At 44.8% G+C, this 17135-nt stretch overlaps 1 protein-coding gene across 1 annotated transcript in view; it reads left to right on the forward strand.

Annotated features, from left to right (window-relative positions):
* Positions 1-603: 603 nt before the first annotated feature.
* slit2 (slit homolog 2 (Drosophila)) overlaps positions 604-17135 on the forward strand; it is an 83315-nt gene continuing 66783 nt past the window's right edge. The window contains 4 exon segments of the mRNA XM_061084670.1: positions 604-824; positions 1722-1793; positions 3582-3653; positions 11867-11938. Of these exon segments, the coding sequence (XP_060940653.1) occupies positions 604-824; positions 1722-1793; positions 3582-3653; positions 11867-11938 (437 nt within the window).

Below are 17135 nucleotides of genomic sequence, written 5' to 3' on the forward strand. Positions count from 1 at the left end.
TCGGAATCAGTACCTCTCGCAGCACGGTGACCTCTGCTGAGCTTTTGGGGAAACCACCGACCGCCGCCGCTGATTCCTCGCCGGACGCGTGTTGTGAATTAATAACCATAGACCGCCTCACCTGGAGTGTGTGTGTGGACTGAAGTGTGTGTGTGTGTGTGTGTGAGAGAGAGAGTGTGTGTGCGTGTGTTTCTGTGGACCAGGTCGAGGTTTGAGGTGTTCCACCAGCACACACACACATATCTAGACTGCACACACACCGGGGAGATTTACGCACCGCATGCCGGGGACATGTGGAAGTTTGCTCCGCTGTAGCGCAGCGAGAGAGCTGTTCCACCGACTCGTCCACCTCCCCTCTCCCGGCCCGGGGGGGACCCAGCTCCCGGCTCACAGCAGAACCCCCTCCGAGGAGACCCACATGTAAATCCAGCTCAGCAAGCTCACAAACAGACGGAGGACAGCGAGAAGGAGGACGACAGAGTTCACAGAGCCAGAGTTTGGTGAGCTCTGAAATCAGGGATTCTTATTTTTTATTTTTTAAACGCCCTTGTGTTTCCTCGCTGTTTTTGCGGGTCTCATATTGGCCCCCCACTTGCCGCAGTGATGGTGGGAGCTCCGTGCCCCGCTGGCCCTGGCCGCTCCCCGGCTCCTGCTCCCGGGCTGCTGCTGGTCCTGGTGACGGCTCTCCTGGTCCTGGTGCTGCCCGGCGGAGCGGACGGCCAGCCCTGCCCGACCCAGTGCTCCTGCACCGGCACCACAGTGGACTGTCACGGCCAGGGGCTCCGCAGCGTGCCCAGGAACATCCCCCGCAACACGGAGAGACTGTGAGTAACACAGGGGGTCGAGTTTTGGATTTTTACGCAGCCCAGGTGTCCCAACAAATAGAGAATACCTCACAGGGAAAATCTATAGAACATAATAGATTACTTTGTATGTGAATAATGCTGGAAAACTACTACGCACTGATCATAGTGGCCTCATGGTATTTTTTAATTATAGACTTTACAATAAAGCTGTTTTCCTGGAGAGATTTAAGAGTTTTCTGATAAAGTAAATATCACCAAAGGCTTAAGTTTGATTATAGGTTAATGATCCTCAAATTGAAAGAAATATTGTAGCTTTTTCACTTACAAATTTCGACCTTTTAAACTGCACGTTGGCACAACGAGAGGAGGATTTATTTATTTCCCATGGAGACGAGTTTTACAGTTTAACGTGTCCAAAACCTCACTTTACGCGCACGTTTTGCTGTCAAAGTTGCTGATTTGAAATCTGAAATTTAGTTAAATAAAAAAAAAAAAAATAACGGACTTGTGAGGAGGATCGCGCAGCTGAAGTTCTAGGGGCACTGCTGCGGTCGTGTCGGTGGTTTCGCACTGTTGCATTAAGCACAGCCTTAGTAGACCACATCGGTTTGTCTGGAGACCAGCGAGTTAATCAAAAACGGATTTGGACAAGTGGCTCTGAGTAAAAAAAAAGAGAGGGGGGGGCTGTGTTTTATCAGGCAAAGACCCTTGGATGAAATTAAAATGAGTCTGTGTCGCCTATAGCGCAGCAGCCTCCGCTCCTCTGACGCACAAATGACAATTCCTGCGTTATTGGACGCACCAAGTTTCCAGAATAAAATCTCCATATCTGAGCTGCTCACCTGCTTTGTCCCGGGTTGATTAACATATCATTCTTATGTACTCACAATCCCTCTGTCTCTGCTCTGTCTCCAGGGACCTGAATGCCAACAACCTCACTAAGATCACAAAGACGGATTTTGCAGGACTGAGGCATCTGCGAGTGCTGTAAGTGTTTTTTGAAAATCTCATTTTTATTTTCTTCTTTTGTTTCCCCTCATCGTGTGCACATGTAAAAAAAACAACACCTTGCATGTCCATCAACTCCCCCCCAACGATATACAGCAACCCGCGGAGTTTAACTGTTTCCTGGTCCTGTTGCGCATCATCCATCCATCCAGCCCCGGAGCTGCCGCATGCTGCAGCAGCTCCGCGCCGGCTCGTCGTGGGAAGAACTGGTGGCTTCATCCACGATGCATGTGTGTGTCCAAACAGGCACCTGTTAATGCCGTCGTGTTAATCTGCCAGGGGAAGTGTCAGGAGGGGCTTATTTTAACCACAGGGCCCGGGGCCCATGTGCTGGAGTGATTAACGCGCGCTGGTCCTGGCGAGGAAGCGATGGAGGGCGAAGAGGGAGAGAGAGATAGCGGTCATTAGGTCTGACCACAGCGGGAGGAATGCAGTGAGAGGAGAGGAGAGGCTCGAGTAAGAACAGGTTTCATACCTGGGATGGATTCGGGCTGAGAGATCCCCTGCACCAACACTGTGACAGGGACTTTCTACTGTTTTAATGTAATTTAATGTGTGTGCATGTGTGTTTGCGTGCGTGTGTGTGTTTGTGTGTGAGGTGTGTGTGTGTGCTCACTATTCAGCCGCTTAAATTGAATGGCAGAGAATACACATTGTTGGAATTCCTCCAGAGATTATGCTCTTAATTGGTTGTGTGTGTGTGTGTGTGTGTGTGTGTGTGTGTGTGTGTGTGTGTGTGTGTGTGTAGCCCTCATGCTGTTTCCTGTGTGCTCACGTCCACCCCAGAGAGAACACTCTCAAACACACTCCACCATTTTCAATTAGCACTGCAACAATTAGCTTAGCCGATTAGTTGATTTGATACAAACCCCCCAAAAGCAGATTCCTGGTTCCTGGAACTCAAACGTGATGACATGTACAACATTTGGTGAAATCATGAGGTTTTCAACTATTGGCTGGTTAGAACATCGAATTTGTAGACGTCACTCTGGACTCTTGTGAGACGCCCTTATTGATACTTTATTGACAAAAAATTATCGAACGAGAAAGAAACAATCTGCAGATTGGTCGGTAATGAAAGACACTGCAATTTGCAGACCTGAATCTCAATATATCTGTTTGTATGTGTGCACCTTCCTGTTTATCCTGTGTGTGTGTGTGTGTGTGTGGTGTGTGTGTGTGTGTGTGTGTGTGTGTGTGTGTGTGTGTGTATGTGTGTGTGTGTGCTTGGCTTGGTCAGCAGCCTGCTCCTGGTGGAGTTGTGCTGGTGTAAGTGAATGAGTAGTCACAGCTATGTGGTTAGAGAGCGTAAATTGGATGATAGATGAGTCGCTGTCCAGCTGATGTGCCGGTTTTAAAGTCAATTCTGCTGCTCTATCGACCTGCTACCCGTTCCCTCGCCCTCCCTCTCTCCTGCTGTTTCAACATTCTTTCACTTTCCATCTCCGCCAATCTGTTTTTCTCCTTCTTCTTTTATCACGCCCTCCGTCGCCTATCTCCTCAATCTCTCCCCCTCCCTCTCCCTTCCCATGTCAATCTCTTTGCCTCTCATGTGTCCTATCTCACTTTTCTTCACCTGCTCTTCCTCTTTTCTCTCTTATCTGACGCCACATCCACCCGTCGTCCTCCCCCTTTCTTTGGCCTCTCACAGGCTCCATGCACAAATCACCCTGTCAGGTTCTCATGCTCTGCGTGTCTCTCTCTATCACTCTTTTTTCCCTGTCCAATGCTCATCCTCTCACTCTCTCCTGGTGTTTTCTCTTTCAGGCAGCTAATGGAGAACAAAATCTTCTCCATCGAGCGAGGAGCCTTCCAGGACCTGAAGGAGCTGGAGAGACTGTGAGTAACGTTGACATGTCAAAGCAGTTGCCATTTCATCCCTTCAGGCAGGATTTCTATCTTTGAAGATAGCGAGGTGTTCCATGCACACACAAACACTTACAAATACACAGAGGGGTAACAAATGAAAGACAAGAACTAACAAAAAGTGTCTTAATAAGGTGTTGGAAGCTTTGCAGGAGGGATAAACACAGCTCTTCTGAGCGATATTCCCTCATTTGCCCTTTTGATGACGGTGCAGAGCACTGCTCAAAGGCCCTGACACTCTGCAATAACAGCAATCACGGGTTGAATGTCATTGCATGTCACACAATCCAGGTTTATATAATCTAAGTTGAAATCTACATCAGACATCATGATATCGGTTTGGAACGTGTCACATTTAGCTTTGAATATCTGGTGAATAGCAATAACACATGTGGTGAAAAGTGCTGGCACGGACTTGTCTTCAGTTTCCGCTCTTGTGTTTTAAAATGGAGCAAAACGACAACAAGCTTCAACAAGGTCACTGTCCTGGTGGAAAAGTTTATGATGTTATATCCGAAAGTGTAGATATGGACCCGGATAGACCCTACGTCCGTCCTGAGAGATCCGATTACAAGTGGACAGCTCTAGGTTCCTCTGTTCCTCTAGGAGCCGATTCAGGACGTATTTGGGTGCATTCAGTCCTGGACCTAAAGCAGTAATTGGATCATTCAATGGACATTGGTAAATTGGACAAATTGTAATGCAGGCTGTCTTTATTGTATCTAAATTAGTCATCAGTGGACATGACTAATAGCCTGGGTGCCAGACAAACTTAGCCCCGCCCACAACATTTTCGGTCGGGAAGTTCGGTCTGGAGTCGCTCCGTTGGGGAGAAATTATCTCCGAACAGAAGCTGTTCGGACCAATCAAATTGTCAGGGCGGGCTTTATACGAAGATGATCAACAGTTACGTAATCAACTAAGTCATCAAACAGCGCTTGGGTTGAATTTGTTTTCCACAAACATGCCTGCCGCTGGAGAGCTGAGATGTGTCGATGCTGCCATTGAGTCTGTTTTAGAAGACATCGACAGCGCATTCATTTTGAAAGAGGAACAGAGAAACGCGATCAAGGCATTTGTAGCTCGAAAAGATGTTTTTGTCGTCCTTCCTACGGGATTCGGAAAACGTTTAATTTATCAGCTGGCCCCGATGGTCGCTTATTTAACATACGTCACATATTACATTGCTCTGATTGGTTGTAGGTCTATCCAATTGAGCAAAGAGGCATTTTTTTCCTGGTTCGGTTGAAACACGCCCCATAATCACAGCCCAATAGAGCGGTCTCAGAATCATATTCTGACTAGAATCATGAGTATGACAACGTCAGGCTAGGTGACTAAAGTAGCGTCTAGGATTCATTATTTTGAACTGAGGGTGAACTATTTCACCACATTTCTTTCACGATTGTCCAACATTTGCCTAGAATCTCCCGAAATCTTTCAAAAACAGGTATTAAATCATTTTCACCCATCGTGCCATCGTGCCTTCGTGCGTTATGGAAAGATTTGATGTTTTTCTACAGTTAATGTTCAGACTTTTCCTTTTAAATTGTCACCATCATTAAAAAGCGACCTTCAGGATGTGAGGCTGTCGACGTTTCGGTCCGAGAGAAGCTGAGTGACTGAGTCATAAAGCTACGAGGCTCCGAGAAGCAGCCAGAGGTTGTTACGGCGCTGGCCTGGAATCACTGGTATTCAGCATCCAACCCTGAGGCAGTTATGGCATAATTAAGTCTCGGCCGTCTGAGAGGGTCGGTGCAAGACAGAAGGGGGATGTGGACCCCTGACTGCTCTTATGTCCTTTGTGTCAACTGTCAACTTTGCTTCATGTGTAATCAGCCCATATATTCATGTGTGTATGTGGCTTGACTGTCGGCCAAGGCCACACTGGTATGCAGCCGGCTGTGACTGAGTCTGACGAGGTTTACAGACAAGCTTTTAATTAAAGACACATAAAGATCCTCACTGCTTACACACACACACATCGACACAAACAAAGACAAGAGATATCCACCTACACAACATACACACATGTACATGCATCAGTAAATCAAATTAAGGTGGGTAATCTTTTTAATGGTTGCTTTGGGTAGAATCCTCAGGAGTCTGGGAGATAAAAAGGATGATATATCATAATTCCCCGGCTGCTCTTGTCTTGGTGGTGTCGTGCCTGCTGCTGCTGTCTGCCGCACTAGAACCGCTCTTTGTTGACGGAGAGGGACGATCTGTGGACCTCTGCAGGGAATCTGCTGGTGTTTCTCATGAAACCAACACAGAGTTTTGTCCAGCTCAGCAGTTCTGGGAATTCCTGCCCAGAGCTGTGGACAAAGAGGGCAATATTTCACTGCGTATGGCTTCCTCAGTAAACCTTGGTACTGATGACCCTGTGAACAAAGAGTTGGCAGTAAAGACCTCTCCCATGTGAAACAGGATTCTCATACTTACACTTGTAGTGAAAAGTAGTCATAGACATTTACTGTCAGACTACAAGAGCTTGCATAGTCGTCTCTTTTGCCCTTTTTTGTCTCGGATGGCGACAAACACCCTTGACAGCGGCTAACTTTCTGACACAACATGGCTGTTTTCTGTTGTCCTCGCGAGGGTTTTCCAACGATAATTCCTCGTCTCTGGCGTGGCATGTTCACAAACACAAAGATGAAGTCAGTCATCAATGCCCCCCTGCAGCCGCCGAACAAAGGCCCATCTCCGGAGTCTGGAGTCTGGGGGCTCATTTCAAAGGCCTCCGTCCTCTGGGGGGCTGGAAGGGTCCTGCTGGGCACCGCTGCCCAGAGGAGACGACCCTAAGCCGGGCTGACAGATCCACAGTGACTGCCCCCCACAGGGGTGGAAAACGGTTCCCCTTCTTATCCTCCCTTTTTTTTTGCGACAGGCCCTGCAGCGATGGGCAGGGCAGGGTCAGGTGTGGGGCAGTAGCTGGGGGGCATGGAGGAGGGGGTGGGTAGTCAAAGGAGGTGTGGAGGAGATAGGCGCGTCACAACACACACGTGCACATGCATAAACACATGCATGGGTATGGATAAACTCATGCATGCGCATTCACTTACGCAAGGCTGCTCTGCCAGGACTGGTTTTATCTGGATTTTGCCCCCCCTCACACCCACTCACGCCTTCCGCCTTTCTTTCATTCATACCTCCAGCCTGCCCTCATGTTTTTCTCCCATACCCACCCATCTCGTTCTCTCTCTGTGTCCCGTTCGTACAGGAATGTTCTACATTCTTCACCCTTCTCCCTGTGGCTGCAGAACAGGAAAGAGAGGATCTCCTGATCCTCTTATCCTGCTCTCACATTTGACTGGTTTATAGCCTCTATCCAATTCAAAGTCAGAGAGATTGAAGGAGATAAGAGCCGCAGAGATGTCGAGAGAAAGAAAACAGTAATTACAGGCATTGAGACGTTAATTTCAGAGAACAGCGGTGAGATAAAGCCTCAGATAATTAGCCTGTAATTGAGTGATCACAATGCCAAAGATCATTTTAATAGCGATGAATAATAGTAAACTGCTTACAGGTAGAGGGATGGGTCTATCAGCAGTGATTACAAGGTAGATAATTAAGTCTCAAACCAAGCAATCATGTTATCATGCGTGCACAATATGAATAGCAAAAGATAATTGTAACAGAGATCCCAGATAGCAGGATATGGATTTCAAAGGAAAGCCCTGGATTAGTACTTGATGATGAGCTCTAAAGCCTGTTGAGTGATAACATTGTTCTCTCTGATCATTCCAGAGCAAAGTTTCAATCATTTTCTATCTTTTTCTAAATGTTGTTTTTTATTGAGCATTAGAGCATGAAATTATCTGCACTGTGAAGACACACAAAAAAAGCCATTTTCACTGCAACGGTTCTGTCTACAGAAGTCATTTGTGATAGATTGTCCCTGGTTGTTGCCCCTGTCAGTGCAGCAGCCAACTGAGTAGGTGCTACACAACAGTCAGCTCAAAGTTTGGAGGAAAAGTAGCTCCTGAAGTTTAGGTGATAGCAGAGGAATTTGCAAAGGTCAGGTGAGAAGACTGGATTTCAGCTTTTCTGTGTTTTAGGGGAGAGGTGGTATCTGTCATTAGTGTTTGAATAACAGGTCAGATTAGAGTGCGTAAACATGTGGTGGATGATGGGCTGTGGTTCAATTGGGATACACAAGCTGTGAACCAAACACAGGAATAGATACACACACGCACACAAAGACACACAGAGACACATTCACAGAGACACACATACACACGGTCTGTGCAAAGTGGTTTTCTTAATTAAATGGAAAACCCTGGGTCATGAAAACATCCTCATGGTTTGAGTCATAACTATGGTAACAGTATCACTATTGTCTTTCTATGTGTGTGTGTGACAGATTGTTTGTGCAAAAATGTGGATTATGGCAGCAGTGTCATCTGGGGAGTAATTGGTTTTTGAGGTGGTTTGTTGTTTCCTTTCCAGCCAGAGCCTGCAGGCCTGTAGTACCGCACATCTACGAGGCTCCTGGGTGTGAGGGCAGTGTGTGTGACAGTGTGTGTGCTTTTAATGTGTGTGGTTGTGCAAGTGTGGAAGTGTGTACGAAGATCTGGCACACTGTACGTGTTGGTTGGAATGTGTTTGTGTGTGTACTGTGTGTGTACTGTGTGGTGTGCTGCCCCTTAGCATCTGTTTATGACTGCAGGGATTATCACCACGCCGCAGTGTGACATTCGCTTGTTGGACTGACACTCACACCTCAGACCACTGGCTCTTCAGTTTTCCTTCACCCTCAGCCATGAGACTCTGACTAATGAGACTGTGGGAGTACTCCGAGGCTCATTACAGTATTTGCATATGCACACACACTTACAAATACACACATAAACAAGAATTTAAAATATTCATTCTATCAAGTCCAGAAACAAACCACAACAGACGACTGCAGTTTCTTTGAGTAAGAAGCAGTCAATGATTTTAATGTGTACTTTGATATATATTATAGTTGTCTTCAGTAAATCTACAGAGAAATATTGAATATTCAATCTTCAGTCAGAATCAGAGTTCCCCTTCTGACGGCACCACTGTCATCTCAGTTGTGTTTTACATTTTGTTGCCTTATTGATGTTGAGGTGTTGGAAGATAATTTCCTTTAAACAAAAGCAGAATAATGTGTCTTTGAGATCCAATAAGTGCACACTGCTGCATCTTTTGCTGCATTACCACCAACACCTTTTGATAACTGGAGTGGTGTGAAACCATTGGATTGTGTATCGCATCAGCCACGAGCATGTGTATGTGTGCATGAGCAAACTAAATGAAAATGTACACATAAAAACACAGGTGGTCAAATCTCTCTAAATTCCGTATTATAGGTTTTGGGAATATTGGACAAAACAAACACTTGTGAAGTCACCTTAGGCGATTTATTTCATTTAATCTAAAAAGTTATTTTTTTTAAGAGACAAATACAATACAAAGAGAGTTGCATATCAATAATACAATACAATATATCACAGCAAGATAAGATAAGATGTACCTTTATTGATCCTCTGTAGGGGAAATAATAGTTACACCCAGCAGCACAAAAGAGTAGCAGTGAAAGGGGAGCTACATATTTATATCTATAATTAGAATAGTAAAAGAATCGAAAATACTCTATACAAAATTACAGAAATACCATCTACACAAGCAACAGATCCTTGCCGGTCCCTATACACATAAAATACAAGAATTAGACACGATAAATTGCTTGAGTAATAGATTTATTAATGATGAATCTTATTCCTAGCTAAAGCTGTCATCGTAGCCAACAGGTTGAGCCAGGGACTTGTTACGAACTGGATTATTTGCAGGTAGATAATATTGATGATATTCGCACATGATGAATGACTCAAAATTACAATACTTAATGAACTTTGTGATTATGAACAGAGTCGAAGGAATGCACTGTGCAGTTTTTAGGCCTGATAAACCATCTCTCCTGTGTTGACTATGATTAGGAACCTAAAAGCAGCACGATGTGATGGTTAATGTGATAACCACACTGCTGCTACACTTATCAATTTCATAAATTGCTTTTAAAAGCAGAGGAAGCTGTCTGGTCTGGATCTTTACTTCATTATCTCAGTCTCCTAGTCTGACAGCATCGCATCTATTTGGAGAGGATGAGATCATACCCCCCCCTCTGTCCTCCTTTCCTCCTCCCTTTACCTCTAGCACCAGTCCATGCACCCTCCCAGCGGAGGTCTAGCCCACTAACGGGTGCTCATGGCTGGGCAGGACCTGCAGTGGGAGTGGGCCTCTCTCTGCGGGACCACGTGGGGCTCTTAGCCGCCTGAGCCGGCGCTAACGGAAGAGCGGTGAATAATTCAGAAACTTCAGTTCTGCGGGACGTTAAATATTTAAGTGGCCTCTGATGTAACCGTGGAGTGTGAATGTGTGTGCTGGGGCTCGGGCACATTCATGTATTTGTGCACTTGTGGATGGAAGGTGGACAAAGAGGTGGTGACGTTATTTTAAGGAGAGTCCACCGCAGCTTTAGTGATCCGAAAAGAGACGGAAGATCAGGGTGAAGAGTGGAAAGTCATTGAGAGATTTAAAGAGAGGATATCAGGGTTTTGAATGGAGTTAAGTTGTTTGAGCAGAATGTTTTGTATTTCTGGGATTTATGTGTAAATCATTCAGAAAGTATCAGAGCTTTGCAGTTTGTTTTTAGCACTTTGAAGTCACCCCTCCACTTTTTCCCCTTCGTTCTCCCTTTCATCATTCATCTCCTGTCGCAGCCAGCACAGCAATTCTGTTGTGACTGTCAATGTGTGTGTGTGTGTGTGTGTGTGTGTGGCTGCGCTTGTGTATAGGGTTCACGTATTACTCACCTTTGGGGACCTAAATGTGTTTACACTGTAAATCTTTAAATTATTCTTTATAAAGCAAAATAAAGTCAATTGAGAGATTTAAATTTGGGAGATGTAAAAATAAGTACCAAAAGTCAGGGTTATAATCAAACAAATAGTATGACTCTTAATGTAGGTCAATATAATGTCCTCCAAAGTCTTGGGGACAAGGCTGTGTGTTTGTGTGTGTGTGTGTGTGTGTGTGTGTGTGTGTGTGTGTGTGTGTGTGTGTGGTCCATATACACATGTTGTGGAGTGCACATCATATTATAGGGACATTTCTTCCTGCAAGTCCGAATAACGTAAATCATTAGACTTTAAGGTGAAGACATGTTTTAAGGTTAGATTCAGGTTAGGGTTAAGCAAGTATGGTTAAGGCTTGAGTAAGTCTCGAGGAAATCAATGTAAGTCAATGCAATGCCCTCTGGAGTCATGCTGACATGACTGTGTGTGTGTGTTTGTGTGTGTATGCCTGTGTGTGCATGTGTGTGTGTGTGTGTCGGGGTTAAACTGTTTCAGCAGCCTGTCCCTCATTGTGTCACTCTCTCCTCTGACTCACATCAAGGCATCACCACACACACACCACACACACACCAACACACACCGACACACAAACCTCTTCACTCCACTCAACCAGGGTTAAATGATCGCACCCAGATTATTAAACTCACCCGAGTTCTCTCAACTCCTCTGTTTGTCTCCGTGTGTGTGTCCGTGTGTGTGTCTGTATGTGTGTGTGTGTGTGTGTGAGATGACGGGTTGTTGTGAGTTCTTCTGCTGTGAGGGCCTTGTTTACTCAGTGGGGTCCTTTTCACACATTCGGTAGCCCGGCCAGACTGCCTGTTTGTTTTTCCCACATCGTCTCCTCTCCTCCGCCTTTGTGGTAAAAAAAAAAAAGGTCCCCCCCCACCCCCCACCCCACCCCACCCCACCACCCTTCATCCGAACCCCTTCTCTTCTCTCCTTTCCCCCCCGCCTTCCCTTCCTCCTTCTCAAACTCACTGTTTGTCTGGCAGCCGTGTTGTACCCCTTAAATCAGGGGGAACCCGGAGTCTGTTTTTGAGAATCTTTCCATGAACATGTGTGTGTGTGTGTCTGTTTTGTCTGAAAAGTTTCTCCATCAAACTCCTGTTTTTTTCATGCTTCCTCGAAATAAACCGAGTTGTATTACAATGAAAACAGCGTAGTATAATATGATACGCTCATCAGGAAATACAAATCTGACTCTAAAAAGATAATTACACACACACATCTAACCGCTCTACCCATACTGTCTGGAAGTTAGGTAGAGTTTGTTTTCTAATTTCTGCCGTGTTTTTTCAGGCGCCTGAATCGGAATAATCTGGCCATCTTTCCCGAGCTGCTTTTCCTGGGAACCACGAAGCTCTACAGACTGTAAGTCCTCTTTTCTCTTTTCTCTGATTACACACACATACTGTATATATATATATACACAAATTTCTGATGTGATCGGCTAAACAAAGGCACTGCAATGAAGGCTTGAGCTCTATCACATGAATTGTTGGTATATGCAGTTGTGTGTTTGTGTGCACATCATTTTGACCATGACTTTAACGACAAGCTGAAATATTTTACAAACGTATGTGTGTGTCAGTGATGTGGCCGTGGTGTTTCACTCGGGTGAAGGAGTGAGAGAAGGGACTTTACACGGCCCCTCTCCGTGGAAGCCAGTTCAGTAGCTAATGGAGATTAGCACTCGAACAGCTGCTGCCCACTGGGAGTGTGTCCGCATGTGTGTGTGAGTGTGTGTTTATGTGAGTGAGTCCGAGAGGATGGAGAGGAGAAAGCCATGAACACGACAGACCAAGCAGGGAAACGTGTAGAAACAGGTTTCTCCTCTGAACGTAGACTCTGTTTCTTTCACATGCAGAACATCCTTTTTGTGACTGAACCTAAATGTCCCAATGAGCAGCTGCTTATTGTTGTCAAGCCCCTTCCACCCGGTCACCCTCCGTCTGCTGGTCGCCTGTAAACCGAGCTGTGGGTTTCCAGCACTGCAGGGCTGGGCTGCGACGCTGCTGAAACTGTGGGAACTAACTTCCCGTCATGGTCATTTGTGGTCTCGGGGAATAATTATGGTTCCATATATTTATACGTGTGGCCGAATATATTTATCTAAAACAATATTGAAATGCTCAGATGCTTCACAGAGTGTGTGAAAGTTGTTTATGTTCTGCGGCTGCTCCGGCGGTTGGCTGGGCTTGACCTGTCGTGTCTGAGGGTGTGCGTCTGCATGTGCGTAAGTGTTTCTGAGAGCAAGAGTGTGTGTGTGTGTGTGAGAGAGAGAAAGAGAGAGGGAGAGAGAGAGAGTTTCTCAAGGCCAAGAGTTGGCATTTTGCTCACCGTGTGGGCCGAGGTAAAAATACAACTGCACTCTGCTCAGCTGTCGCAGACCAGCGGCCTTGTGTGTGTGTGTGTGTGTGTGTGTGTGGGTGCGCGCGTGTTTGTGCTTTTGTGTATTGTGTATTGGCACTTATATGTGTTCATTTGGATTTTATGCACAGTGTATGTGTGTAAGTGTGTGTCAGCTCTTCAGATGTGTGTAGCAGAGGATCTGTTAAAAACAATACTTTAGTGAAACATGAAGTGAAACCCTGAAAATCAACAGGAAATTACTAAATTACAATGAAGAGGAAAATCGCCAAGTCGGTTCTGTTGCAGCCGCAAAGCTGCGAGCAGAGTTTTGAGACGTATGGAAGTCATTCAGAATGAAATGACAACCACGAAGGGAGGCCAAGCCAATATTATTTAAGGCGGCTTGGTCAATATTAAATCCTATTTCAACTTTTACACCCCCCTTACGGAGTATTTGTATTTTTAGAAAACACAACAAGAAACCCTTGAGAAAGTCTGAAGTGGAATCTTGTTGAGTTTTATATTGAGGTCAGAAGGTATGTGCGAATCGGACCGAGTTTAGGTTTTTCTTTTTTGCGACAGTGGTGCTATAAATGAACACTTGCCTAACCTGCTATTATGAAAATTATGTTTTCACTGTTTTTGGTGCTTGGAAAATCTGTGTATGTGTGTGAGTCTTTGAGTTGAGTTCTAAGTGTTTAACCCTTTGCTCAACATGGTGGTTTAGTGTTTTGAGGGATTAAACTGGGCTCGGAGGGGGGGGGGGGGGGTTGAGACATGGCGTACATTCTCCAGGGAACATAGTTTATGCCTGAATAATATTTACCTGCAGGATTTTTCCTTTTTACGAGAAAAGTTTACACCAGAGACATGTGTTGTTAATTCTAGATCATTCAAACAATCCCCCCCCTCACCCTCCTCTGACTCTACACCTGTCGACTATGATGCAATATGATGATGACTCATAAGTGTCTGGACTCTGGGGATTTACTGCTCAGTGGAAAGTGAATTATTTATTGGTGCTAGATGCACCTTGATGTAAAGAGTGATTCAGAAACATGAGGCCTCCTTGAGGTTGCTCATCTCAAACATCGAATTGTCTCAATATTACCGTAAGTGAGCTCAAGGTCATTTGAAAGCTTTTAGATACATCCAATGTTATTTTTAATCTTTCCCATATATTGATAGAAATATACATAATTACTATACATTACCTGCATTGCATACAAAACATATTTGCTCACTTAAATTGGTTGCATACAACCACTGAATTCCCAGTAGGCAGAGTTAGTTTTATTGTTTGGGTAAAACGTACACTTTATAAAAACACAAAAGGGAGAGGATAGGAATTGTCAGTCCCTATGAAACCTCTGTGTCCTCATCCTCCTTTCCATTTAAAACACACACACACACACACACACACACACACACACACGCTTAGCCTCCCCCAGCACTCCAGGGCCCAAACTCTATTAGGTTACAAAGACACACATCTGGAGACACCATGTGGTGGGCATATCCCCAAAAACTCTCTCTCTGTGTGTCTGTCTCTGACGTAAACACACACACACACAGACACACACACAGGCCTCCTGTTTCCCCTGGTAATACTGAGGACCACAGCTGTGGCTGTTTGCTCTGAGAAAGAGACGAGGGACGGAGGAAAGAGAGAGAACGAGAGCAGCAGAGAGCAGAGACACTTTGAACAATGGATCAAACAGAGACAGTTCATTAGAAAGACTCTGTAAAACAAGCTGGGCCAGTAAAACCTCAGTGCGCTGGGCAAGAACCCGAGAGCTCCGCCTGCCAAGCAAATCACAAGGCATGGACCCTGGGATCAGAACATACACACGCACACAGACACTCGCATCCCGTAGTATGAGAGGGTCCAGGTGGGTCTGCATGATGTACATCTCATCATTAGAGGGTGTGTGTGGACGTCCCTGCATGTGCCAACAGTCTGTGGTTTCCACGCTCCAGGGACGCCACCTGCCCAATGCGAGTGATGAGTTTAGGCCTCAGGAACATGTCAGTCTGAGGATGAGGAGGAGGATGCCATTTCGTTTTCTGTCGCCATAGGTGATCATGAAATATGATAAATAAATAGTATAAAATAAATATATAGAAAGATTTACCAAAAGTAAACAATTGCACATTATTTGAATTTAAAAACAGTTCATGTTCTGTGTAAAGATAACAGTAACTTTAGGGCTGAATGTGATTAAATTTCATTCAGCAACAAGGAGCAACAAAGACTGAAAGTTATTAATCACCTTGGTTTTAAGCTCAAATTAGAAATGTTTTTGTTTAATCAGGCATATTTCTCCTGTGTATATTGTTTTTTTTTATAGTTTTTTGAGTCATTTTTATACGTCACATATTTGTCTTAGTCAACAAAATGCATTTCTGATATAATGAGAAAATATATCCAGTAGATCCCTTCGATCTTTAGGAAGCAGTCAACCCTCGCGTTAAAGGGGATGTTCAGATATCCCTGCATTCTTGTGCAGTACGGTGTAGCCCCGTTTTGGGGCTTCACTTCTACTTTTCAATCTCTTTCCCTCCATCTCTCTCGCACTGTCTTTCTCTCTCTCTCCTGTTTGCTGGACAGAAATCAGCAGCGAGATGAAAGAGGGAGAGATGAAAGAGTGGTTGATGAAGGGATGGGGTGATGGGAGGATAAGAGAATGGGTCACTGCTTCCCCAGCTGAAAAGTCTGGTTGTTTTGAGTATGAAGCCAGGTCGGTGCGACAGTGACTTTGTGTTTTTAGTCATTTCATCATCCTGACATTTTTGTATTCTTTTATTTTTGTCACCTTTTCGTCCGTCACACATCATCAACACATTTAGGTTCTCACATACAGCCCCTCTGGAAACGTACAGTGCATGTCTGAAAGAAGCTGTCGTCTCTTGACTGGATGTGTGAGTCAGATAATTAATGGGCATCATTATTTATTTAGTTTTAGTTTTAGTTTTGTACATAAAAATTAATTAATTTTTTGGGATTTTGGCATTTTCGTCTGTGTGTGTTTCATTCATCATCATTCCATTGACGGGGAGTCAAAACGGACAAGATGATTTAGAGGAGGAAAATGACTGAACTTCAGGTCACACACACACACGCACACACACACACACACACACACACACACACACACACACACACACACACACACGCACACACACACGCACACACACACACACACACACACACATTAAAGTGGAGTCAAAGTGGTATGGGGTTTGAATTAAGGAGTTGATGAGGCTTCGGTTTGGGTGTGTGTGTTTATGTGTGTGTAATTGTCCCTAATCCTCTGCTAAACGGTGCCCTGACGAGGCTTTACCAGGCGGCATTGTTGCTTAGCAGCCTCGAAGGTTGTGGCTTTGTCTTCTGTGAGAGCTTAGCCTCGCTTCACACACACACACACACACTCTCTCTCTCGCACACACACACACTCATATACCACCTCGGCTGAGACGACAGGCTCAACACAATAGTCCCAAGAACGCAGGCGTCTTCCAGGAGACGTGGGCTTTCCCAGCGTGTCGACAGTTAACTAACACAGAGGGGAGGAGGAGGAGGAGAAAGGAAAAGGAAGAGAGAGGTCAGAGGTAGTGAAAATGAAAATTTCTCCGAGTAAATAATGTTTTTTAATTAAGACAGAGAGCGTTTGGCGTTTTTAGTTGCCACAGTGACGGTGACCTCCGGGTTCGCAGAGGTCAGAGGTGAAGAATGTTTCAGTCAAGAGATCTAAGCTGGACGTGATCTGTAGAAGAAAGGAGGGGAATCTTCTATCACGACAAATTAAACTTCTACTCATGGGAAGCGGCTCATGAAACGGATTCTTATCAGAAGAGGATTTTATCGTATTCTAAGATTAAACAACTTTATCATGAGACTCTTGGATTTTTTAAAAGAGGAAAATGGAAAAGCTTGTGCTTGAAACAGTCAATGTGGAGCTTTTAGGTGAACAGACTTTTTTGTTGATCCAGTGCCCAGCAACCTTTACTGGATGTGCAGTTTTTTCTCATATTTTTCCCTCCCCTATTATTTCCCAGAAGTTTTAAGAGAGAAAAAATATTTGTGACACGTTTCCAAAGACTGAAGTAGGTTTGGGAGTAAGTGCCATAGCAGGATAGAGAATTATTGAAATGGTCGACTCAGTGAAAATGTCAAAAAATAAAATGCCCTACCTGTTAAAGAAAGTGAAAAAAA

The sequence above is a fragment of the Limanda limanda genome, chromosome 2 (assembly GCF_963576545.1).
Source record: "Limanda limanda chromosome 2, fLimLim1.1, whole genome shotgun sequence".
In the NCBI taxonomy this organism is placed as follows: Eukaryota; Metazoa; Chordata; class Actinopteri; order Pleuronectiformes; family Pleuronectidae; genus Limanda; species Limanda limanda.